The sequence below is a fragment of the Miscanthus floridulus genome, chromosome 16 (assembly GCF_019320115.1).
Source record: "Miscanthus floridulus cultivar M001 chromosome 16, ASM1932011v1, whole genome shotgun sequence".
Taxonomy (NCBI): domain Eukaryota; kingdom Viridiplantae; phylum Streptophyta; class Magnoliopsida; order Poales; family Poaceae; genus Miscanthus; species Miscanthus floridulus.
Genome location: NC_089595.1, coordinates 99510855 through 99535161, shown reverse-complemented (window position 1 = coordinate 99535161; position 24307 = coordinate 99510855). Strand labels below are relative to the sequence as shown.

The window sequence follows — 24307 nt, the reverse complement described above, 5'->3', positions numbered from 1 at the left end:
TGGGCAATCATATCTCTGTGTGTCAGGATTTTCTTAAATGTCTGTCGGCTTAATAACACTGGATGAGAAATTCCGGGTCCCGATAGTGAGCGCGTGTTAGTTTCCACCCCAAATTCCAAAAAAGTGTTATAGTAGCCAGCACATCGAATCTTGCGATACATACATGAAGCATTAAATGTAGACGAAAAAAAACTAATTGCACAGTTTGGTTGGAAATTGCGAGACGAACGTTTTGAGCCTAATTAGTCCACAATTGAACACTATTTGTCAAATAAAAACGAAAGTGCTACAATAGTCAAATTTCCAACTTTCATCCAACTAAACACGCACTGACTTCTTCTGTAACAAAGATCCAGTACATGATACAGTGAGATCTACCTGTGAAAAAAATATATCCTCTCAAGAAAATAGGGCCGGTGACATCTGAGCTCGTGTTTAGTTCCAAAAATAGTTTTAAAAAAGTGCTACAGTACTTGTCACATCGAATCTTGCGATCCATGCATGGAGCAGTAAATGTAGACGAAAAAAACTAATTGCACAGTTTGGTTGGAAATCGCGAGACGAACGTTTTAAGCCTAATTAGTCCATGATTAAACACTATTTGTCAAATAAAAATGAAAATGCTACAATACCCAAATTCTAACTTTCTATCAACTAAACACAGCCTGAGCAGATCGATCCGCATCGTGTTGGAGGATAGGATCATATTGGAGTACCTGTAACTACTTATGGCATAGAAGTAATTACCGTGGCTGAAAGGAGTACTTGTAACTACTTATGGCATAGAACTAATTATGTGGCTGAAAATGATTCTTTTTAATTCTTTAGTATAAACTTTTAAAATTGTAATGGAGAATCACTTTGTAAATTTTTTTTTGAAAGTCACCGGGGGGAGAGAATCCCCATCAGAATATGCAATAATTTTGCTCAGAGCTGAAAGGAGAACCACTTTGTAGAATTAGGAGAAGCTACTTTTTAGCTCTCAGTCTCTTAGTTCATTTCAGAGAATTACGGCCCGTAATCTCGTTTGGCAGAGCTCTCAAAGCTGATTCTCTGCTGAATCCAGCGGGAACTCTGCAAATAGTTTTTTAGAGAGGAGTGATTCTCTTAAGTGTATCTACAAAAATCAAAACGTCTGATAATTTGAAAAAGGAGGGAGTAAGTACTGTTAGATCAATTATAGAATACAATTTTATAATAAACTAAATCGGAGACATAAATGTTAATAGTATTTGTTAAATATATTTAGGATCTCTAGCAGTAGATCTAGGGTTCGTTCCTTTGAATACGGGATGAACAGAGGGGAAAGATCGGAGAGATAAAGAGAGAGGTGTTGGTGTTGAACCTGAGCCCTCGGAGGGAGTCGCGGAGCCGGCCATCTCAGCTTCGGTGATGGAGGCAGCACACGGGCAACGACGGTCGGTGAGGAGAGGCGACGTAGTGGAGACGAACGGCGTAGCAGTGACGACGGCGAAGTCAGTGGAGCTTCCTGTCGCTGGCTGCGCGCCCTCTCAGATCGGTCTAGGGTTTGTCGGTGGGGTTTGCGGCTCACGGTGAACCTCGTACCTCGAGCCACCGGCCCCCACCTCTTTATATAGCACAGTGCGATGGGGCCCACCAACCATGTAGGGTTGGACGCCCCCGATTAGGGCGCGTGACCAAGGTCCAATAGGCCGTTGGGCTTATTGGTTGAGAGATCAGTCTAACATTCTCCCCCTTGATCTCACTATTACTTTTATCTTTAAACTTTAAACTTCAATCCTTTTATCCTTACTCATTTCTTCACAGATGATGCATAGAGCATGTTTCATCGTCACGGTCAATCGCCGATAGATTTAACAGCTACAATGCACGTCTCTGATCTGAAATAGTTACTTTAACTTTTGGGCCCTTTATAGTCCAGGAATCATAGGCTTTCCCTTAAACCCATGCCGGCTACATGTTCTCTGAACACGTTGGGTGGTAAGCCTTTTGTAAGCGGATCCGCGAGCATCTTTTCGGTACTTATATGCTCAAGACTTATCATTTGATCTCGGACTTTATCCTTCACAACATAATACTTTATGTCAATGTGTTTGGCAGCACCACTTGACCTATTGTTGTGAGCATACTGTACTGCTGGATTATTATCGCAGTATAACTTCAGTGGTCTATTGATGTCGTCAACCACCTTCAAACCGGGTATGGACTTCTTTAGCCAGTTCACCTGCCCCGTTGCCTTATAACACGCTACAAACTCGGCATACATTGTGGACGATGTAGTGACGATTTGCTTTGAGCTTTTCCATGAAATAGCTCCCCTTGCGAGAGTGAACACATATCCAGACGTAGATTTTCTATTATCTCCCGCATAATCAGAATCTAAATATCCCACTATATGGAGTGAATCAGATCTTCTATACGTCATCATGAGGCCTTTCGTTCCTTGCAAATAACACAAGACTTTCTTTACCAATTTCCAGTGTTCTATTCCAGGATTGCTCTGGAATCTGCCAAGTAACCCGGTAACAAATGCCAAGTCAGGACGCGTACACACTTGAGCATATTGCAAGCTTTCGACAGCTGAAGCATATGGAACCACTTTCATTTGATCGATCTCATATTGGTTCCTGGGGCATTGAAAATCCTCATATCTGTCGCCCTTGACTATAGGAGCAGGTGAGGGACTACATTTGTGCATACTGAATTTCTTTAAGACTTTTTCTATGTATGTATTTTGTGACAGTCCTAATACCCCTTTACTTCTATCTCGGTGAATCTCGATCCCTAGAATGAACGAAGCTTCACCAAGATCTTTCATATTAAATTTTGAGAACAAAAACTTATTTGTTTCCAGTAGTAGACTGACATCACTACTAGCAAGTAAGATATCATCCACATACAGGACAAGGAAGATAAACTTCCCATTCTTAAACTTTGCGTAGACACAATTGTCCTCAACATTATCTTTAAACCCAAAATTCTTTATTGTCTGATCAAACTTCAAGTACCACTGTCTTGAAGCTTGTTTTAATCCATAAATGGATTTCTTTAGGCGGCATCCCAAACGTTCTTTTCCTTCCATGACAAAACCTTTCGGTTGTGCCATGTAAACATTTTCTTCTAAGTCTCCGTTGAGAAATATCGTCTTTACATCCATCTGATGTAATTCTAAATCGTAATGTGCCACTAATGCCATTATGATTCTGAAGGAATCCTTACATGAGACTGGAGAAAAGGTCTCATTGTAATCAATCCCTTGTCTTTGTGTAAAACCTTTTGCCACAAGTCGGGCTTTATATCTCTCTATATTCCCTTGAGAGTCAAGTTTTGTTTTGTAGACCCATTTACAGCCTACTGTTTTGGCTCCTTTAGGAATTATCTCCAAATCCCAAACTTTATTCGCATTCATTGATCTCATTTCATCTTCCATGGCCTCAAGCCACTTTGATGAATGATCACTTTTCATGGCTTCTTCAAATGAGGTGGGATCATCCTCCATTTGAAATTCTTCAATGTTGTACACTTCATAATCAGCAGGAATAGCTGATTTTCTAACTCTTTGAGACCTTCTAGGGACCTCCTCATTTGGCACATTTTCTGTTTGAGGCTGTTGTTGCTCCCCCTCATGTGTGGCAATAGGTTCTATAGGATCCTGAGGCACAGGTTCCTCATCATCATTCATTGTTGCCACAGGCAGGATAACAACAGGTACTGGCACCACAGTGTCTTGTACTGTCGGTGCAGCAACAGCAGGTAGTGAGAAAAATGGCTCATGAATGATCGGAGTGGGTGCATACACCCGCTTCTCTTCAAGGTCAATTTCTCGAGCTACCATGATCCCCCTATTCATTTCATCCTCTAGGAAGACAGCGTGTCTCATTTCCACAAACTTTGTATGTCTGTTAGGACAGTAAAAACGAAAACCTTTTGATTTTTCTGGGTAGCCAATGAAATGGCAACTCACTGTTTTGGGATCTAGCTTCCCAATGTTTGGGTTAAAAACTTTAGCCTCAGCAGGGCTCCCCCACACACGCAAGAGGTTAAGTGAGGGTACACTTCCTGTCCACAACTCATACGGTGTTTTGGGCACCGACTTACTTGGTACTCTATTGAGAATATGAATGGCGGTTTTTAACACCTCCATCCACAGACTCATCGGTAAAGTGGAGTAACTTATCATACTACGCACCATATCCATCAGGGTACGGTTATGTCTTTCAGCTACTCCATTCTGCTGAGGTTCGCCCGGTGTTGAATACTGGGTGACTATACCATTCTCCTGTAAGAACCTTGCAAAAGGTCCAGGAACTTGTCCATATGGGGTATGCCGACCGTAGTACTCTTCCCCACGGTCAGACCTGACTATCTTAATCTTTAAATCATGCTGATTTTCAACTTCTGCTTTAAATATTTTGAATTTATCCAACACTTCTGTTCTTTCTTTAATTGGATAAATGTAGCCAAAATGAGAGTAATCGTCTGTGAATGTTATGAATGAATCATAACCATCCACACTTTTCACAGGAAAAGGACCACATATGTCTGTGTGAATAATCTGTAGAATTCCTGCGCTTCGTTTGGCATCTTTCTTAATTTTCTTTACATATTTTCCTTTTATGCAATCTCTACATTGTTCTAAATCTGAGAGCTCTAATGGAGGAAGAATATCATTCTTAACTAGTCTTTCTATTCTCCCCCTCGAAATATGGCCTAAACGATAGTGCCATAATTTCGACAACGTATCGTGAGCTCTCTTTCATTTTCTGTTTGCATTGTTCGATGAGGATACATTCTCATTCACATCACATACGGAATTCACATTTTCACGAAGTGATAACAAATAAAGCTCGTCTTGTTGGAAGGCAAGACCAATACATCTATTATTAAACAATATCTGACATTTGCCATTTCCAAAATGGCAATCATAACCATCATGGTCCAACTTTGATACACTAATCAAGTTTCTTTGCAAAGAAGGTACATAAAGAACATCTCTAAGAAAAAGTATGAAGCCATCAGCAAGCTCTAGCGGAAGATTGCCAACGGCCTCAACATCTGCTTGTACTCCATTTGCGACTTTAATGAAACTTTCGCTTCTTTGCAAAGTTCTCATCGAATGGAATCCCTGTAATGAATTAGCAACATGAATAGTTGCACCTGAATCAATCTACCAAGTAGATTTTGAAAACTTTACATACAAGGATTCATTTACGAACGTAATAATGTTCTCACCTTTATTTTTCATTATCATCTTTAGGAAATCAGGACAATTCTTCTTATAATGTCCCGTCTTCTTACAGTAGAGACACTGATCTTTATCCACTGGGAATTGCTTGTTCTGAGACTGTTGCATGGGACCCTTTTCAGATGACTTGGAGGAAGAGCTGTTATTATAGTTCTTTTTCTTATTTTTTAGGTAGTTGACAGTACCACCTTGTGAAACTTTTATTCTTTCCTCCTCCTGCACACACATGGCTATGAGCTTTTCTAAATCCCATTTTTCAGGCTGTATGTTGTAATTAACAACAAAGGTGTCAAATTCTTTGGGCAAAGAAACAAAAATCAAATGAATAAGAAACTCATCATTGAGTGCCAAATCTATTGGTTTGAGCTTAGATGCCAGATTGCTCATTCTCAGTATGTGCTCTCTAATGCCACTGCCGCCACCAGAGTACCTTTCTGTAACCAGCTGCTTGATCAGCTGGGTTGCATATGTCTTTGAAGAGCCAGTGAACTGACTCTTTATTCTTTTTAGGTACTCTGTAACCGTGTCACAGTCTGGAATTGAGTCCACTATTGCAGGCTCAATTGTATTCTTTATCACAGCCAAACATTTCTTATTGACTGTGACCCACTTTCTATTTTCAAGGTCAAAAGACATCTTTACGGGAGCAAAGTCCCGCTCTCTGTTCTGCCATACAGCATCAGTCTCATCTGTCTCCCTCACCGGTGCCACAGGTTCTTTGGGACACGGTGTGGTGACAACCCAGTCTACCTCAGCGAGGATGAAAGCCAGGTCTATCTTTTTCTTCCACTCAATATAGTTATCACCTTTTAGAGTGAAGATCTCTTTGATACAACTCATCAAGTTGTATCCTCCTGAAAACACAATTCAAATAGTGTGAGAACACAAATAATAACAACAATTGCATGCCTTAGTTCAACGTTGGTCAAAATTAAAACATACAATTGTTTTATACATTAAATCTACATCACCGTTGGGCAAAAATAGAAATAATGCATAATCATTAAAATTATAATATTGCTATTAACAACGTTGGTCAGAAAATAACAATATCATAATCAACTCATATTTATCTCTTGGCTCTTAAAATCAAATTCTCCCGTTGGTTCGAATTTAATTAAAAGTCCATAATAACTTTAAATACGCAGCGGAAACTTTAATAAATCTCATAATTCAATTATAGAATACAATTTTATAATAAACTAAATCAAAGACATAAATGTTAATAGTATTCACTGTAGTTCTGGTCAAACTTAAACTCGTTTGACTCACATGAATCTCATAGCAGCATTTTGTTTGAACGGGGGTAACACCCTGATGGGCCACTAGCCAGCATGGGTGGCCATCACGTACAGTGGCGAAGCTACGTGGACTCATCGGGGTGGGTCGACCCCAACGGTTCTTCCGTCGCTCTTTATATCCAGGATTTTTTTACCGGCAAAGACCCCAATAAAAAATATATCGGACCCTGGTAGATTGGCAGTCCAACAGGCTACAGCACCAAAAGTCCGTATCCTCATCTCCCAACCCATTAGTGATCAATCGATCCATTCGCATCAGCATCCCAGAAGGCCATACTTGCATACTTTCCTTGCCCTTTTCTTCGACCGCCGCTACAGGCTGTCGCTGGTCGCCCTTTCGACTTCGTGATTCTCATCTTCTCACAGCGCAAATCCTCCTAGCGGTGATTGCAGATTGTTTGCCTGGCCGGCCGCCGGACGGAATACGAGTGACGACTTGCCGACGGCCTCTAGAGAGAAGTTCTCTACTCATCTCCTGTCTCTCAAGCACCTCGACGAGCTGAGGTAAGTTTCGATACCCAATCTTCAATTGGTAGTTAACGTTAAAGTATGAACCATGAGGTCTTAGGGTTTTATTTTTCAGCTATATAATTTGAACTAAAAAACAGTTAATACATGGTGTTGCATGGGATCTTCGTGTCCCCTTTCCTTGGCCTCGGCACGTGGTTCCAGCAAGAGCACTCAGACCCGTCCCTGTTTGAGATGACGCATGGGCAGACTGCGTGGGACCTGAACGACCACAACCCTGCCTTCGGCAAGCTATTCAACCAGGGGATGGTCTGCGACAGCAGCTTCATCATGGACATCGTCATCAAGGAGTGTGGCGACGTCTTCCAGGGGCTGAGCTCCCTTGTCGACGTCGCTGGGGGGCTCGGAGGGGCGGCCATGGCCATCTCGACCGCGTTCCTGGATGTCCAGTGCAGCGTGCTGGATCTCCCGCATGTCGCCGCCAATGCTCCAGCTAGCACCAGTGTGAAGTATATTGCTGGTGACATGTTTGAGAGCGTTGCACCGGTAGACGCCGTCTTCCTTAAGGTAACATCGCCCGTTAGACGAGGGAATCCCATCCCCTTATCTTTTCCTTTTTGTTGCAGAAGGCTTATCGAGTATGATCAAGCACGCTGAGGAGAGTGGAGAGCTGCAGGGGACCCGAGTTTCTCATCTTCTATTCGCTGATGATTCTTTAATCCTTATGCATGCTGATAAAAGTAATGCGGATTGCCTCAGGAATTTACTAGACAGATATTGTCTAAATTCCGGTCAATTGTTGAGCGAGAACAAGTCAAGTATTTTTTTTCTCTGGAAACACAGAAACTGATGTGAAGTCAGAGGTACGTGAATCGCCGAATATTATGAGTGAATCCCTTAATGACAAATATCTGGGTTTACCTGCATTAGTAGGAGCAGACAAAAGTGATTGTTTTCGCCACCTCATTGATAGAATTGTTCAGAGAGTTGGTAGATGGAAGGAGAAACTGCTAAGTATGGGTGGAAAGGAGGTTTTAATTAAATCCATCACCCAAGCTATGCCAACATATGCGATGATGGTTTTCAAAATCCCAAAAAAATATGCAAAGGGATGACGAACGCTATATCACATTTTTGGTGGGGTGATGACGATGAAAAGAGAAGGATTCATTGGCAAGCTTGGTGGAAATTATGCGTTCCGAAGGGTAAAGGAGGCATGGGCTTTAGGGATTTTCATAGCTTCAATTTACATGTTTGTCAAGCAAGTCTGGAGACTGCTATGTGATCCAGACTCCCTATGTGCAAGGGTCTTGAGAGGAAAATATTACCTGGATGGTAAGTTGCTTCAAGCAAGGATGAGGAGTGGGAATTCGTTTACATGGCAAAGCATATTAGCAGGCCTCGAATGTTTCAAACTCGGATATATTTGGCGAGTCGGAGAATGTACACAAATAAACATATGGAACGATAACTGGATTCCAAGTAGCCACAATATGAAAGTGCTGACTCCTCGAGGTAATATTTTAGTCTCAACGGTGGATAAACTTATTAATCCGATTAATGGTCGATGGGATAAAGAGTTGATTAGATCCCTTTTCTGGTCTGTGGATGTGCACCGTACCCTCCAAATTCCAATTGCCCCTGTGCCGGAGGAATTGATTGCATGGCACTTCAATCGGAACGGCTTATTCTCACTGAAATCGGCCTACATTGTCAATGGAGTCATAGCTTTGGAAACAATGTGCAGCATGTGGCGGCGAGTGGATTGGGGGTGACTCCAGTTTGGCGGCAGCTATGGAACCTAGCGCTACCTAGCAAAATCAAAATCTTTGCCTGGCGTGTATTTCATGGGTGTATCCCATGCTTTGTTATTTTGGCAAACAAACATATCATGAATTCAGGAACATGTCCTATGTGTCAATCGGATGCTGAAGACATAAGGCATGCGTTGTTTGCTTGTTCTCGGGCTAGAGAGGTGTGGAGTGCACTTAGTAATTGGTAGCAAATTCAAGCGCTAGTGGCATAGGATAGACCTGGCTCAGTTATTCTACAAGAAGCAATCAGAAGGGGAGGGTGAGCTGTGCAGTGGAGTAATATTGGCCTGCCCGAGATTATTTTGACAGGATGCTGGTATATCTGGTGGCAGCGAAGACAGATAGTTCATGGAGAAGATATTCAATCACCACCAAGGTCAGCCCTGTCCATTGTAGTGATCACGTCAAACAATAACGTGGCGACCAAACAAAGTGTTGTGATCAACAAGGGCTGGTGGAAACCGCCAGAGGGTATCTTGATGATCAATGTTGATGCTGGGTTTAATGAGATCTCAGGATCAGGAAGCACAGGCGCTGTAATCAGAGACTCCACAGGCGGGTTTATCGCTGCTTCACATAGCTACATTCCACATATCGTGGATGCGGCCATGGCGGAAGCTGCAGCTCTGAGAGATGGAATTCTACTGGCGCAGCAGATCGGTTGTAGTCGCGTGGAGTTCCAATCAGATTGTATGGAAGTCGTCACAACAATGCAAGAGGGAGGTTTCTCGGCCACGGCAGCAGGGATGATATATGATGAATGCAAGCAATATTGGAATGATTTTAATGTTATATCTATTAGTCATTGTATCAGGGAGTGTAACTCTGTTGCTCATGAGTTAGCTAGGCAAGTTTTGGTAGGCAAAAGCTCTCTTGTTTGGATAGATGACCCCCCCTACCTTCATTCTGCAAATGTTTGTAAGAGATGTAACCGTTTTGTTGTAAGAATTCAAAAAAAAAACATCGTCCGTTACTAGTATTGTTTTTTAATTGTTTGATTTGGCACCTCTTTATTTATTTATTTATTTATCTGCTTTCAGTGGGTTTTGCATGACTGGGGCGATGCAGGAGGAAAGGTCATAATCCTAGATAAGGTTATTGGGGGCCAATCGTCAAACATTAAGCACAAAAGTGACTCAGGTCTTGTTTGATCTCTTCATCATGTTTGTCAACGGCGTTGAGCGAGACGAACAAGAGTGGAAGAAGATCATTTTCGAAGCTGGATTTAGCGATTACAAAATCATAGCCGTTCTCGGCTGGTATTAAAGCCGGTTGAAGCTGTTTTGTTGTGAGAGAAGAAAACAGTAGATTCTAGCTGATAAGGCGGCTTATAAGTTCAAGCGAACAGGCCGTTGGTGTTCGATCCATCATTGAGGTCTACCCATAATTGTTTGGTGAATAAGTGTTTCCTTTTTTTGGTAATAGGTTGTTCTTGTCAACTTCACAGTCACAACTCACAATAGGGAAGATGATTGCATCAAAGAAAGCCACGAAGAAGACGACGAAAGAATCTAGATAAAATATCGTATCTTATTTATTTCAGATTTTTTTTCATGTGTAATTTGAGAATGTACTGTCCTTAATTTTAATATAATTTTCTCTTCCCTTCGCAAAAAAATATAGTCACAATAAGTGGCTTGCCTCGTTGTGGTGATCAATCTTTCTTGTGCTGCCAAGCATAGGATTTAACTAGGCTTGATCTATTTTTCTAATTAAATCAACAAAATCCCAAGCCCTATGTTTAATGTTAGAAGTTAAGTGCATTAATTCCACATGAAACAGATTAAAGGAGTTCAGCCAAATTTTAAGAGTACTTTTTGTTGCACAGATTATGATATTGAAAAAAAGGCGGTACACTCACTCGTCGAGCCAAGCCAAGGTATGTGACGTGAATGTGACACAGGTCAAGACATGATATTGATAATGTTACAATTATACTAATTAGATACTACTCAATAGAACGTAAATTATCCTTGGAGTCACGTAAAATAACCTTCATAGGTATCAAGCGTCTAACTGCAAAAAAAAATGAGGGCCAAAACATATTAGCTTACAAAACTAGAGGTGTTGGAAAGCTGCTTCTGTTTCTATAAAACTCTAGGTACCAAACTATTAAAAATAGGACCTAAAACTAATTCTTTTTCAACAAGTTTGGACCTCGGCTTGATTTATAAAAAAAAAAGCAAGGGTTCTTGGACTGATTTTATTCAACTAAAATCAAATAAATCATAATGCCAAGATTAAATTCTAGGTTCAATAAAATCTTAGTCCTGCACAAAGATTTGACTTGACTTAGCTTAAATAGTGATTCGTTTGTGCACGTGTTGTCAAGTTGAGAGAGACGGAGACGCGCGACACGTGCATGCTGAGCCGAGCCAAGCCATGGCGTGGCGTGGCATTGCACGCGCTCAGGCTCGGGCTGCCACGACAAGATGTGGTGCGTGGTGAGCTAATTTTATCACTTGTCTGATTAACGGTGGATTGATTGTGGTTGATGGCTGGATTTGTAACGGGCTTGGTAACTCCTGTGTGCCTTGGTGATATTCAGGTTCATTATCTACTTTTCACCTTCCACCGTCAGCGCTTACAAAAGAGGTGCTCACCGGGAGAATAGGGCTCCGAAACCACCTACTATCGTCCTATTCGTTTGAGCTTAGTCAGAACTACTTTTCAGTCATAGAATAGTATTTTTCTCTCACAACATTTCAACACAAGCCAAATTTTAGCATCAGCGAACATGGTGGTATATCTATTTGGATGTACGAGCAATTAGGTTTTTGAGAGCGCTTCATGTAACTGCTTCCTCTCTCTGTTCCTAGCAACTTCTCAATACCTGACATGAGGCAAACGGGAACGACTACATGATGTCATTTCTGCATTGCATCGAGCACGAACAACTATCACTCTGTTCGCTTGATCGTATCAGTTAGTCTTATCAGTCATGATACAATGTTTTTTTTTTCATACCAAAACAGTATCAGCCGGCTTATAAGTCACGTAAACGATCGAGCCAACAGGTATGATCGTTGAATCCGCTATGTCAATCACTAGGAATAGCGTCACAAGTGCCTTTCGCACAGGTCCTGTGTCTCTAGGTGTACTTCTGCAAGAACTATTGCTTTGTTTTTTCACCCATATGGTCAGTACTATATTAAAATTTATATGAATATCTAAGAGCATCAACGCGCAACATGTGATTAGATGGAGATTGATCGAACAATGATCGAGTGGGGTTGGGGCAGAAATGCTCCGTGAGATCAGATAATTAGATGCTTAGACTCCCACAATTGCAAGTACGGTGTTTGCAGCCAAAATAGACAGGCCCACACAAAATGCGAGCACCGGATAGAGTATTTTGACTTTTACCTCTAAAAAATAAACCTCACACCCTATATAAATATAAAGGTTCACAGCCGATTGAGGTATCATTCGATCGAAATACAAAAAAGAATATACTATTTTTTAAAAAAATAGTTTTTCCAAACCCTGTATCAGGTGTTTTGTACAAGTTTCTCAACGGGTTTTATGGGCATTCTAGATAATTTCACTGATCCTATAAAAATGCTATAAGTGTGTCTTCCCGATGTATTTTCCTGAAGATGTTCATGGATCTCCTCGATGAAAAAAACAAACAGCGGACAGTCGGCCACGTGCTTTTTTCTAATCATCAGTAGTCAGCGAGTTCCAGTACTACAGTACAGATTGTGCTCAGGTTTTCAATGGATTTCACAATCACTGGACGGTCCAGTGCTCAGGCTTTTAACAGCACTTGACCATCACTGGGCGGTCCGGTGACAAGGTTTTCAACAGCACTTACCGATCTGTGATCCGCACATAACGGCTTTCACCATCATCGGACGGTCCGGTCCTCAGGTTTTCAACAGAATTTGACCGATCTGTGATCCGCACGGGGAAATAGCCGGACGACCGAAGTTCAAAACAACGGCTGAAGATCAGGATTTTGCCAGTCACGCATGCCTGCCAGAAATCGCATGCATGGATCTTAACTTCGCAAGGGAGGATGTGTAGCAACATGAGTACTATTCATACCAGAAAAACGCCAAATTACAGGCAGGACTGAAGACTACCGACTACGTCGGACATATTGTGGTTTTGTCCAGATAGTCCATGTCCAACACTATGGAAATGACAGAAGGATTACATAAATCTAACTACTATACACACTAAGTAAAACATCATCATATTCCCAAGGGAGCAGCGCAGAGAGCATGCAGAGCACCGGGCGTAGAATGGCCGTGCCCAAACAAGTCTAGCACCCGGGGAGTTTGCTGGCCCGATTCGTAGTTCCCTTCTTTCACACCACCTCCCTCTGTTCCAAGGATCTTCTCAGTCAAGGAGAAACCAAAAAGTTTACAGCTGCTTCGCCCGATGCCATTGTTGACCAATTCAGAGTTAGCAATACTTGCTGGAGCTGAGGCTTCAGTTATGTCGAGAGGTTCGCTTCCATTTTCGCTCACTCTTTGCTGCTGCATGGATAGCCATGGTTCAGCTTCTCTCTGTAATGCAATGGATGAGTACCCGCTGCCATATGCTTCTTCACGGTTGGTCACACCATCTAGCTCAGCATGTGGTACCATGGTTTGGTTAAACATAAGAACAGAAGAGGGAGAATGCACTGCTGCGGCTGGCAGATTAAACTGCTGGAGACCATATCCTCGACTTGCAGCTGATCTCTGCACATAATCAAATGATCGAAGCCTGCCATTCTGTTTGCCAGCATTGAAAGCAGTTCTCATGAAAGAAGGAACCACCTGAGACATTTCTTGACCTTGCAAGACCTCTGAGAATTTGACAGATTCAATGAAGCCTAGGGGCTGGTAAGCAAACCCAGTGGCATTTAGGTGTTGATGGCCACTCATTGCATCATTCATCTTGCAGTTCCACACATCAGCAGAGAATCTCCTTCCATAAAAGCCTTGACATCTGGGGGTATCTGATGAATGAGAGCATGCAACACCATGAATCCTAGAGTGCACCAATTCTTGACCTTGCAAGACCCGGTGGAAACGTTCAGCTTCCACATAGTCTGGACGACCATTTCCATCTACATATTTCATGCAAATAGTTAAACGGACCTGACTAAAGGAACTTTTTAGCTATGAATCTGTATTAGTTTCATGCTGTGGAACCTACCCAGAATTGGTGCGTCCAAATCACCTTGGGGGAAGCACAACTTTGTTCGCTTCGAAACAGAAGATGAAAGACAGTGATTAACTGAAACTGAGCTGCCAACTCTCTCGATGTCCCATGGAGATACTCTATTCTGGTGGCTGTACTTAGTATCACCATCCCACTTTACCTGTAAATCATGCAAACAGATGAGAAGAAGGAAAGTCAAGTACCCCCAAGACATACATTAAGTCGAAATAAGTACTAACTCACTTAAACAATATATCCATTTCTATTTATATTGCGTAGGAGGTTAGATTATAAAAGCACCAAGAATCTTAACACCATCTCACCATATTTAAGCATAGTTGTGGACCATATTAGATTTGGGTACACAGACCACTCTAGGTTACACTTTTCCTACCCCACATATATATAGCCAGGTTGGGTTCAACCTTAATGATGATCCTACTTCCACCCAAAAAATCAGCAAGTGGAAGATCAAAGTTTACGAACTTGTTGAAGTTCATTGCAAGCTAGTCAGGTCGAATTCAGTGGGTTAAAGGTATCAGTGGTACACCACAATTAAGAACGAGAGGAAAATCTGGCTATGGCTCAGGACGTCTAAAATGCATACCAGGAGAGATTTCCATTTTGATCCAGGCCAGCGTATGGGATCAACTTCACTAATACCTGAGATCAATCCAAAGGACCTACAAACATAGAAGACAATTCAAGATACTGTTGTACATGGAAAAATGATTTCCAAAGTTAAAAGAATGTAGACCTCTCGTTAGCATCTTCATTCTCGCAACCAACTTTAAACCTGGTTCCAATTGAAAAAGGATAGTTCAAGCCTTTCAAGAACTTGCAATACGGCACAATAAATTCTGATGCACTAACCCTGTTTAAGGACAAAACACTGTCATTAGTTAAATAAAACTATACTAATACTCGAAGTAGACATTGTTTTTTGGAGGTTGCATGTTCCTTAAAATTTACAAATGCGCATGAGTTAAGCAGTACAGACAAATGTGCATTCACAAAATAAAAATACAGCCCTAATTCAAGGCATGTCAGGCATCACTAGGTGACCTTGGAGGTGCAGGGATCCAAATTTTGAAGACCACTTAACTGGGCTACCCAATAAATTTTTCTGTGAGAAAGTGAAAAAAAGATTACAGAAGCTGAAGAATTATGAACTTGCAAAGAACTGTATGGTTGTATCTACCCCTGTGCAGTTCACAGTGACTAACTAGAATCTAATGATCCTACTGTGCACCAGTAAACAGACCTTGGGTTGAAACAGACGTGAAATACACTTCTGTTGTCCAAAGAACTGGCCACAGCAGACAGCATAAGTAGCTTCGAATCAGTACAGTTCACAGCTTCAAGTAGAGCTTCATTTTTCAGTTGTACTGCTCTCCTCACACCCAATCTTAGCTCACCATCATTACCTCTGTATGTCAAAGGAATGAACACAAATGAGAAGTGGAAACCACTCAAGTTGGTACGTATAGCACATTGCCAACATGCTTACCTAAGAAACAAGACTGCGTCCCCTGAGACTAGTTTCTTCTTATTGATAAATGAACTCCATCCAGTTGTCAGAAGATGCCTACGAGGTTGACCTGAAATTGAAGAAAAAGCTTTAGCTCTAATCTAACAAACTTTTAGCGCTAATCTAACTCTTTGGGCCTTGTGTTTTGCCCCAAGTTCTGACAAGCATCGACAGATAACAGGACCAGGCGGAACAAATTATGAAACTTAGCACACTGTCAGAAAGGAAGGCAGAAAGTGCTTCCACATGAGCCATCAACAGATTCCCTAGTTAATACAATTGGCAGTAACTTCTAATACTACTCAATACTCTTCCCAAATTTCATTTCTTACCTTACTGACCCAACAATTCCTTTCTACAAATCAAAACAATAGGAAAGACTCCTGCAGTGCATACATCAGTGATGTAACCAATTGAATACTTGCCACAATAAAATGAACTCTTGCTTTAGAAACTGAAACACATGAACTCTTTTTAGTCCAACAATAAACATGCTCCGTACTAATACTGACCCAAGTTTACCCACTAGTTCAGGCCCATACCATTTACCAAGCATAACACAACGTTACATGGGGAAAAGTAGCGCACATTCACTTTCCATGTGAAGCATGAAGAAGCATACGCCATATAGATGTTGCATTAGCAATTATAAATTCTAATACAAATTAGACCTTCAATGTAGGAGTACTCCAAAATACTAGACCATGTGTTGGTACCTCTATAGATATGACGGAACCTCCATTTCACGCCATGCAAATCCTTGGCAACAAGCTCTTGGGAAGGCCTAAGCTGCTCATAGTCCTAGAAGAAAAAGATGAAACAGGAATTGGTTAGAGCAGCATTTCAACCTAATCTGGGATTAAGAGCAAACTAAAGTCTGTTCCATGTGTATCACCAATGGTGGAAAGCAGTCCTCTGCAGCCCGCCGAGGAACAGAGAATCCCCCATGTGTGCTTGTATCAGAAGCTGTGAGTGTCTTGCAGAACATGTGCGATGTGAGCTTCTTTTCTCCATCACCATCCTCTTGCTCACCATTCTTCTCTTCAGTTTCACCATCATGGATGTTTCGGCCAAACATCTGGGTCCAAATAAACAATGTTTCTAGAGACCTATGGGAGAAAGTTTTCTTGTTTCCAACCACACAGCATGCAAGATACCTATTTCATCCATTGTCCATTACAATGAGGTGCCGAAATAAGCTATGATCGATTCTCCTAGTAGTACAGTACTAGTAAGCAACTAGTACTAACACCAACAACGAAGCAATGCCTCCAAAATTAAGTTATAATAAAGTAATCCCAAGGGGGAAAAAAGGACTACTACTACAGTAAGGAATAGTTTGTTACTGTGACTGATATCAAATTATCAAGCCGTAAGTCACCAAAGTGAAACCAAGCATTAATATTAATAATAAGGAAAACAGGAAAAGGACCAAAAAAATCAATGACAAGGTAATGTTGTTAACGACGCCTAAGCCTCTACCAAGGTACTAGTACTAAGCACTAGCTCTAAATCGATGTGACACTGTACTCTTGACTCCAATTCAACCATTTCGAGAGAAAAAAACTCTAAATTGGTTCTGTCCTCCACGTTTCTTTCCGTTACCAAAAAATACTCTAGTGATATCTAGCTGAAACGCTCTGTCAAAATGCAAACTGCAGAAGGAACAGGGAAAGAAGTCAATGGAACAGATACCATATCCAACATCCCCAGTAGAAAACTAGAAATCAATCAAACAATTTGGCCGAAAACACTGCGCCCCCACCGCGAGCTACAAACTTGTTCGAAGGGATGGAAGGGCGGCACTCACCTTATCCTCCGCCACCAGCGCAAGCCGCGAGTACACCTCGTCCGTCGCCGCATCCGCCTGCACGCACACGCAGTCACGCACCGGCGTCAGAAACAAAACAAAACCAAACCAAATCAGCAGTCGTGCAGCACGACGCAAGGTTGGACCAACTCACGCGTAGCTCGACGTCGACGACGCGACACACCACGTGCGGCGGCACGCGCGCCGCCGCCGCAAGGGCCGGCAGCTCCCCACCGTCGCAGTCGCCCCCGCCGGCCTCGAGGTGCGCTTGAGGCAGGTACACCACGGCGCTGCCCCGCCGCGGCAGCGCCACCCCAGCCCCCGCGCACGCGTGCCACAGCTCCGCGCACACCGCGCCGCCCGCCGGCTCGTCCAACTCCACGGTGTTTAGATCAATCCCCATCTCTCTCTCCCGCCTTCTAATGGGGTCCGTCCGTCGGCCGACCCGCGGCAGCACGTTAATGGCAGGCAGGCAGCAACCTCCGAAGCGAAGAAGCCGACGGCGTACAAGTGGGATGAGGGTGATAGAGGCGGGCGGTGCAGATAAATCGGCGGAGGCGGCAGTGGCATTAATGCGCTTGTCCCCCCGGAGGCGCCGCTCCCGCCGAGGCTGGGCAGTGCCCCGTCCCCCACGCCCCTGCGCCAGAGCCAGAGCCAGAGCCAGAGCCCACCACCGCAGTCCGCAGCGCAGCGGCTTCGATGCGTGCGGGCCGCGGCTCCTGTTCCCGCCACGCCCGCTGCGGCAGCACGGCAGTCAGCAGTGGCCGTGGCGACTTTATGGTGGGGGCCAGGGCCGTGGCGATGGGGCCGCCGGGCTTTTGGCTCGGCTCCGGGTGGTTTTGGTGGGGTTTCTTCCCATCGGGCGCCGCGGCACAGCGTCCGTAGGCGCGGAACCGTTGGTGCCGTGCCGTAACGGCCGCCGGACGGGACTGTTCCCGCACAGGGAGGCCCGGTGTCTGCTCCTCTCGCCGCCTCGGGCGTCGGGACCGGCTATAAATCGAAGAAAAGGTGGCTTTTGCTCCGCGTTCGCTCGTTTGCCATTGTTGTTTGGTGCTTTTTTGCGTTGCTTGTGTGCTGTGCGTGCTGCTTTCGCGAATAACGGCCCCGGCGGCAGCGCCGCGCTCCGGAAAGGCGGAGGAGGTTTTTGCTTCGTTTTACCGGCAGATTTACCTTTATTTTTTTCCCATGAATTGTGGGTAGATTTGCTTTTGGCAAATGGAATCTATTGTTTGTCTTTTGCCAGGGAGAACGCAAATGCGCAATCCGTGGTCTCATTTTATAATTGTCATCAAATCGAGCAGCAGGTAAACGGTGGAGTAGTTACTTTTGTCTTTCATACGGGAACCACTGGATGAGGAGAGTGGCCGGAACCTCGGTTGAACTTATAGCTGCTGAGGCTGTTTTGCATGACTAATTTGTTGTGAGAGAAAAATATTGTTCTATGACTGAAAATATAGAGTTGATTCTGGCTTATAAGCTCAAGCGAACAGAACCCTCGTTACAGATTTGTTACGGATATAGATGACAATTCGGACCACCCGGCCCTACACGGCACGCACCTGTGCTCGGCATGGCCCGTCTGGTGCTGCGGGCCATGCCGTGCTAGCCCACGGGCGACACCAATGGCCCAAGCACGGTCCTAAAGCCCTCGTGCCGTGTCGTGCCGTGCTGTGCCGGCCCGACTGGGCCAATGGACGACCTTGATGCCGTACGTTACACGATCTGCAACAAGAGGCCTATATGGCCATCTAAACCTAAAATATGTAATGAAGATCTAAAATCAGCCTCCAACAAACTATTTATATGGGAGACCTATTTTAGGTTGACAAAACTCAAATATGAGTATCATCTCTACTAAAAATTATTTACATAAAGAATTCTCTTTTAGGTCCTGTTGTCAAAGACGATGTCGAAACAGGTATTGAACCCTTTACCTGTGGTACTATCACCCTTTACCTGCGGTACTATCCAAAGATTAAATGGGTCTTATATAGTTTAGGTGTTATTGTTGGGACAGTGTTACGAGGGAACAGGACACGCCCCCACCTGCCACCTGGTTGCGTTTTCTGGGCAGAGAAGAGAGCCCAGGGATACGGATACAGATACAGCCGAGTTGAACACTCGGACGATTCCCTCCTGCCTTTCTCATACAGCGGCAAGTGTTTAGCCGAAACAGCCAAGTAGGCCCCGGTCGAGTACGAGTCATGCGCACCACCAGCGGCGTCTGCGTCTTGTCAGGAACACGGCGACCCGACCGCAAAATCGCCCGTCTACTGCGCCGCCGTCGCCCAGCCCGGCGCATCAAGCGAGCCCAAGTGCCCAACGGCCCAACGCGATGCTCTTCGAGGCAACGCCATAAAAGCGGCGGCAGCCGCTCCATCGCGTCGCTTTTGTGGCGACTGCGCGGTCAGCCGGCGCCGGGTCCGCCTGCCTGCGCAGCGCAGCGCGCCTGTGCCACGGCCGGGCCAGCAGCCGAGCAGCGCCTCGGCCGGGCGCTCGACCCCTTGCTTTCGCTCCTTTCCTCTCGCCGGGCGTCAGACAACCGGGCCCATTCGGCGGGGAGGAGGAGGAGAAAACAAAAGAGCCACCTTTGCCGTGCGGGCGGCGAGTTCCTTTCTGGTGGGGGCGCGTCGCGTCAGACGACATGACGGCACGCAGCAGCAGCAGCAGGGAGAGAGGCCGCGCGGCTTTCACGGGGGGCGGTGTCGCCCACCCGGCGCGCGCTTGCTGCTGCGGCTCTGCTTTTTTCCGGGAGTGCGCGCTGCGTCCAGCCGTCTTTGCTCGGCTCTGACCTCTGCCCTTCTTGTCTGCCCCTGCAGGTCTGGCGATGTTCACGTGGCGTGGCCCGCCCGTGATACGAGTGACACGACCGCTTTTACGGGCAGATGCGAAAATTTTGGTAAAATAACACTATAGCATTTTCGTTGTTATTTAATAATTAATGTTCAATCATAGTCTAATTAGGTTTAAAAGATTTGTACTGTGGATTTCGTCTAAACTATGTAATTAGTTTTATTTTTTATTTATATTTAATGCTTCATACGTACGTCAAAAGATTCAACGTGACGAAAATTCTTAAAAAATTTAGCGTTTTGGAGGACAACTAAACATGGCCGGGCCATTGGGCCTCACTGGCGGCTGCCACTCCTGTTGACGACCGGTCAATGCAGCAGTGCTTCTGCCTCGGCGACCGTGACCGATACTGTAGTCGTGCTCAGTGATGTGACGCTCGAAGAGAGAAGGGCCCGTCGGTGGCTTTTCTGGGGCCGTCAAGGCGTGAACCATGAAATACCTGTGGGCTGTGGTGAGCCCCAGCGAGCCCGGGAGTTCCCGCTTCAGCTGGCCGTTTACTGTAGTCGTTACTGCTCTCCGGGAGCCCTTGATGCTGCATGGATGTCAGGAGCTGGGCCGCTTGATGGGCTTCCAAGATGGGCCGGGACAGGAGCAGCGGAATAAAAGCCCTTAATTCTTAGTAGAAGCCTAATTAGATCCATCTTCTAATATGTTGCTAATAAGTGGTTGACTAATTCAAAAAAAAAGTGGTTGACGTCTTAGGACCTGCTACTACTATTAGCAGCTCTATGTCTGCCAGTGGAACTAATAGTTAGCGCGTGTTTAATTTCAGGAAGTTGGAATTTTGGGCTACTGTAGCACTTTCGTTTTTATTTGGTAATTAGTGTTCAAACATGGACTAATTAGGCTCAAAACGTTCGTCTCGCAATTTCCCTCCAAACTGTGTAATTAGTTTTTTTCGTCTACATTTAATGCTCCATACACGGGCCGCAAACATTCGATGTGATGGCTACTGTAGCACTTTTTGGGATTTTGGGTTAGAACTAAACATGGGCTTAGTAGTCTTCTAGCTAATCATTAATTGATCTATTAATGGCTGACTCAAACGCATGCGGTGGCCCTCTTGTCCACGCCGGCCCATCACACATGACCAACTTTTTCTATTTTTTTAACAAGTCTTTTTTTCGTCTCCTTGAACTACAGTTCAGAAATCCTCCCCTCAGCCCAGGTAGATGGAGATTTGATCTGGGAAGGAAGATATATGGAGATTTGATCTGGGCCTCTTCAATTTAGATCTAATATAAGGGGAAAAGAATCAAATGATGGTTTCCATTAAATCACTCTTGCCTAGACAAACTGTATTTTTTTACATATATGTCGGTCGGTCTTTTAGATGAAGAAAGCTTTAACTTGAGATGAATTCTTATATGATAAATTTTCTTGATGATGATTTGCGGTTGTGGTTAAATTCATAATCCACCTTCTGAATCGTCACATCATACTTATTCTCGTATGCAAGTACTCCTTACATTTGAATTACAAGGATCTTATTGATTCTCGCGGTAGGGAGACCGCACAGATCCGATTTTAATCGAAAACAAACACCCTCATACATAAGTTCTGTGTGTTCCCCTAGTTCATGCTTGCGGTGTTTTCGATACAAGGGTCAAGGGATACTTAAGACCAGGGGAAAGGCCACTCGACTCCACGACTTCAAACGACTCAAGGTCCTGGTCATCTGGTAACTCCCAGTCAAAATGATACAACAAATTTGCTAGTGCAAGCTCCGCGAGGCGCGTCCCAAAGCCAATGCCAGGGCATCCTCTCCTCCCAGCACCGAACGGTATGAATCGGAAGTCTTTACCACTGTAGTCAAAGTTTGTATGCACAAACCTCTCTGGCGTGAATGCATCTGCATGCATCCTCCCATGACTCTTCGTCTCTGCCAATCGCCCACGCGTTGATGAGGACCCGGGTCTTGGCTGGGATATCGTAGCCATGCAGCTTGAATCGTAGAGCTTCTTTGATGGCAGCCTGTGGTCGTGTCGTTGTACTCAGTAACTCCTCTGTGACTCGTCCATGTTCCCCTACAATTTGTCGCAGCTCGGCCTGTATCCATTTCCTTTGGTTCTTCACTAGCTCGGCCATTGTCCACTCCATCGTTATGGAGGCTGTGTCGGTGCCAGCTAGGAAAAGGTCCTGCATTAAGAAATTTGTAGTATTGTTGTGTTAGCAACAAATGCCAGCATTCTAGCTACACTCAATATTTAGTACTGTCCCCGTTTCATATTATGGTTTCACTTTAGTTTTCTCATCAAAAGTTTCTGTATATCGAAAAATACGTATAAATTTTTGATTGTGCAGCATGAAGTATGCCTTGAAGTTGAAGACAGGCAAGATCAATCATGGCAGTACGTGAAAGGATAGATAACCCTGGCTTACAAGAATGAGTCCCTTGAGATCTGTTCTGTCAAGGTTTAACCCCGCACCTGCCTCCTTCACGACCCAAAGCAATTCGTCGAGCAGGTCATCGGCGTCCCCGCCGCTGCCCTTCTCGTGCTCCTGGAGCGCCCCTTCGAGAATGGCGTCCAGCTTGCTCGCCGTCCTCTTTGTCCTCGCGTCGAGCCCCGTCGCCCAGTCCACCCACCCTAGTCGCGGGAACACGTCGCTCACCGCGATCGTCTCGAGCAGCACGGTGGTCTCCTCTGCCTTGGAGATGACCGTGTAGGTTAAGCTAATGAACAACTCACTCAAATGGACGGCCCCTCGGCGGTGGTTTCGTCCACCGCCGTGCACATGGGCGCTCGTAGCGCGGATCTGCTCCACCAAGGACGCGACCGCCTCTTCTCGGAGCGCGCGGAAGGAGTCGACCCGCTTCGCGCTGAGGACGTGCAGGACGGCGATGCGGCGTAGCTGGCGCCAGCGCTCGCCGTAGGCGATATCTCGGCCGTCGTAGAGGAGGCCGTGCGCTGCAGCGGGCGGCCGCAGAAGACGTGGTCCTGGGTCTTGAGGACCTCTTGGGCCACGGAGGCTGAGGAGACCACCAGGGTGGGCACGGAAACGAGGCGGAGGAGGAAAAGCGGGCCGTGGCGCCGCGACAGCTCCAGCAGCTTCCGGTGGTGGTGGCTCCGGCCGAGCTGGTTGAGGTTGCCGATGACGGGCAGCGCCCGAGGGGAAGGCGGCAGTACCGAGCCACCACGTTTGCGGCCGGACCTGCACAAGCTTCTGACGATGACGAAGCAGGAAACCACGTGGACGACGTAGGCCTGTTTAGATCACCTCCAAATTCCAAGTTTTTTCACTCTTTCTCCGTCACATCAATTTTTGGACGCATGTATGGAGTATTAAATGTAGGTAAAAAAAATAACTAATTGCACAGTTTGGTTGTAAATCACGAGACGAATCTTTTGAGCCTAGTTAATTCATGATCGGACAAAGTTTGTCAAATACAAATGAAACGTGCTACAGTGTCCAGATTGCAAAAACTTACAATCGAAACAAGGCCGTAGTAGAGAAGCAGCTGATTAGACCGTCTCCACTAGGATCAATAGGCAGTAGAAGACCCAAAATCAACCTTCAACGTAGTATTTATACGGGAGATCTATTTTAGGTTGTCTGAGAGGCACAACCCAAATATGAGTATCCTCTCTTCTGGAAACTCATTTATAGAAATAATTCTCTTTTGGGTTCTATTGTTGGAGAGGACGTCGAATAGGTATTGAACCCTTTAACTGTAGCGCTACCCAAACATTAAATGTGTCTTATATTTTGGGTGCTGTGGTTGGAGAAGTCCAACTGAACGGGAGCCATGAGAGCACGCTGAGGAGTGAATTCAGGAGTATCCAGATGATGAAACGGATTACGTGGAAATATATGTTGACTACATACAGGTCGTCACAAAACCAGAGACTAGAGGGGAGGCATGCATCGGCTCGATCTGCTGTTGGCTTTAAGGAAGCCTTGTGTTGACATACGCACACACGTGCATATAGGGCATAGGGCGCCGTGTGTCTCAAGAGATAAGACGTGTGTGAATGACACTCCATGATAGTAGTACAATGTGTTCTTCTTGCTGTTGGAGGAGTCAAACGTTTTAAATTTTAATCAAATATATATATATATATATATATATATATATATATATATATATAAGTATTAATATTGATAGTACATAATTTAGATGAATTGTTCAATTTATTTTTA

The 24307-nt window shown here is 44.6% G+C and overlaps 1 protein-coding gene and 2 pseudogenes across 2 annotated transcripts; 1 reads left to right on the top strand and 2 right to left on the bottom strand.

Annotated features, from left to right (window-relative positions):
• The first annotated feature begins 7143 nt into the window (after positions 1-7143).
• LOC136511940 (O-methyltransferase ZRP4-like) lies at positions 7144-10197 on the top strand (annotated as a pseudogene).
• A 2637-nt stretch (positions 10198-12834) lies between these two features.
• On the bottom strand, positions 12835-18360 carry LOC136512114 (auxin response factor 14-like). Of its 2 annotated transcripts, none has more exons than XM_066506111.1 (10): positions 17466-18360; positions 17312-17368; positions 16397-16579; positions 16218-16302; positions 15481-15571; positions 15235-15399; positions 14728-14844; positions 14578-14653; positions 13965-14130; positions 12835-13875 (listed from the first exon to the last, which is right to left on the bottom strand). In XM_066506111.1, the coding sequence occupies exons 1-10, from the start codon at positions 17712-17714 to the stop codon at positions 13010-13012; spliced, it is 2055 nt and encodes a 684-aa protein (XP_066362208.1). In that variant the 5' UTR covers positions 17715-18360; the 3' UTR covers positions 12835-13009. The 2 variants fall into 2 exon arrangements, with proteins under 2 accessions (XP_066362208.1, XP_066362209.1); XM_066506112.1 differs by having other exon boundaries at positions 16397-16658; positions 17466-17598.
• A 3363-nt stretch (positions 18361-21723) lies between these two features.
• LOC136512115 (cytochrome P450 71A1-like) lies at positions 21724-23914 on the bottom strand (annotated as a pseudogene).
• Positions 23915-24307: the final 393 nt, after the last annotated feature.

Bases quoted from the DNA above. Each gene is read 5' to 3' on its own strand.
- LOC136512114 (XM_066506111.1), bottom strand. From the start codon at position 17,714: ATGGGGATTGATCTAAACACCGTGGAGTTGGACGAGCCGGCGGGCGGC. The intron at 16,303-16,396 runs GTGATACACATG...TTTTTCTTCTAG, and splicing joins AGGACTGCTTTCCACCATTG to GACTATGAGCAGCTTAGGCC. The intron at 14,131-14,577 runs GTATGCATTTTA...CATGATTTACAG, and splicing joins CAAAATGGAAATCTCTCCTG to GTAAAGTGGGATGGTGATAC.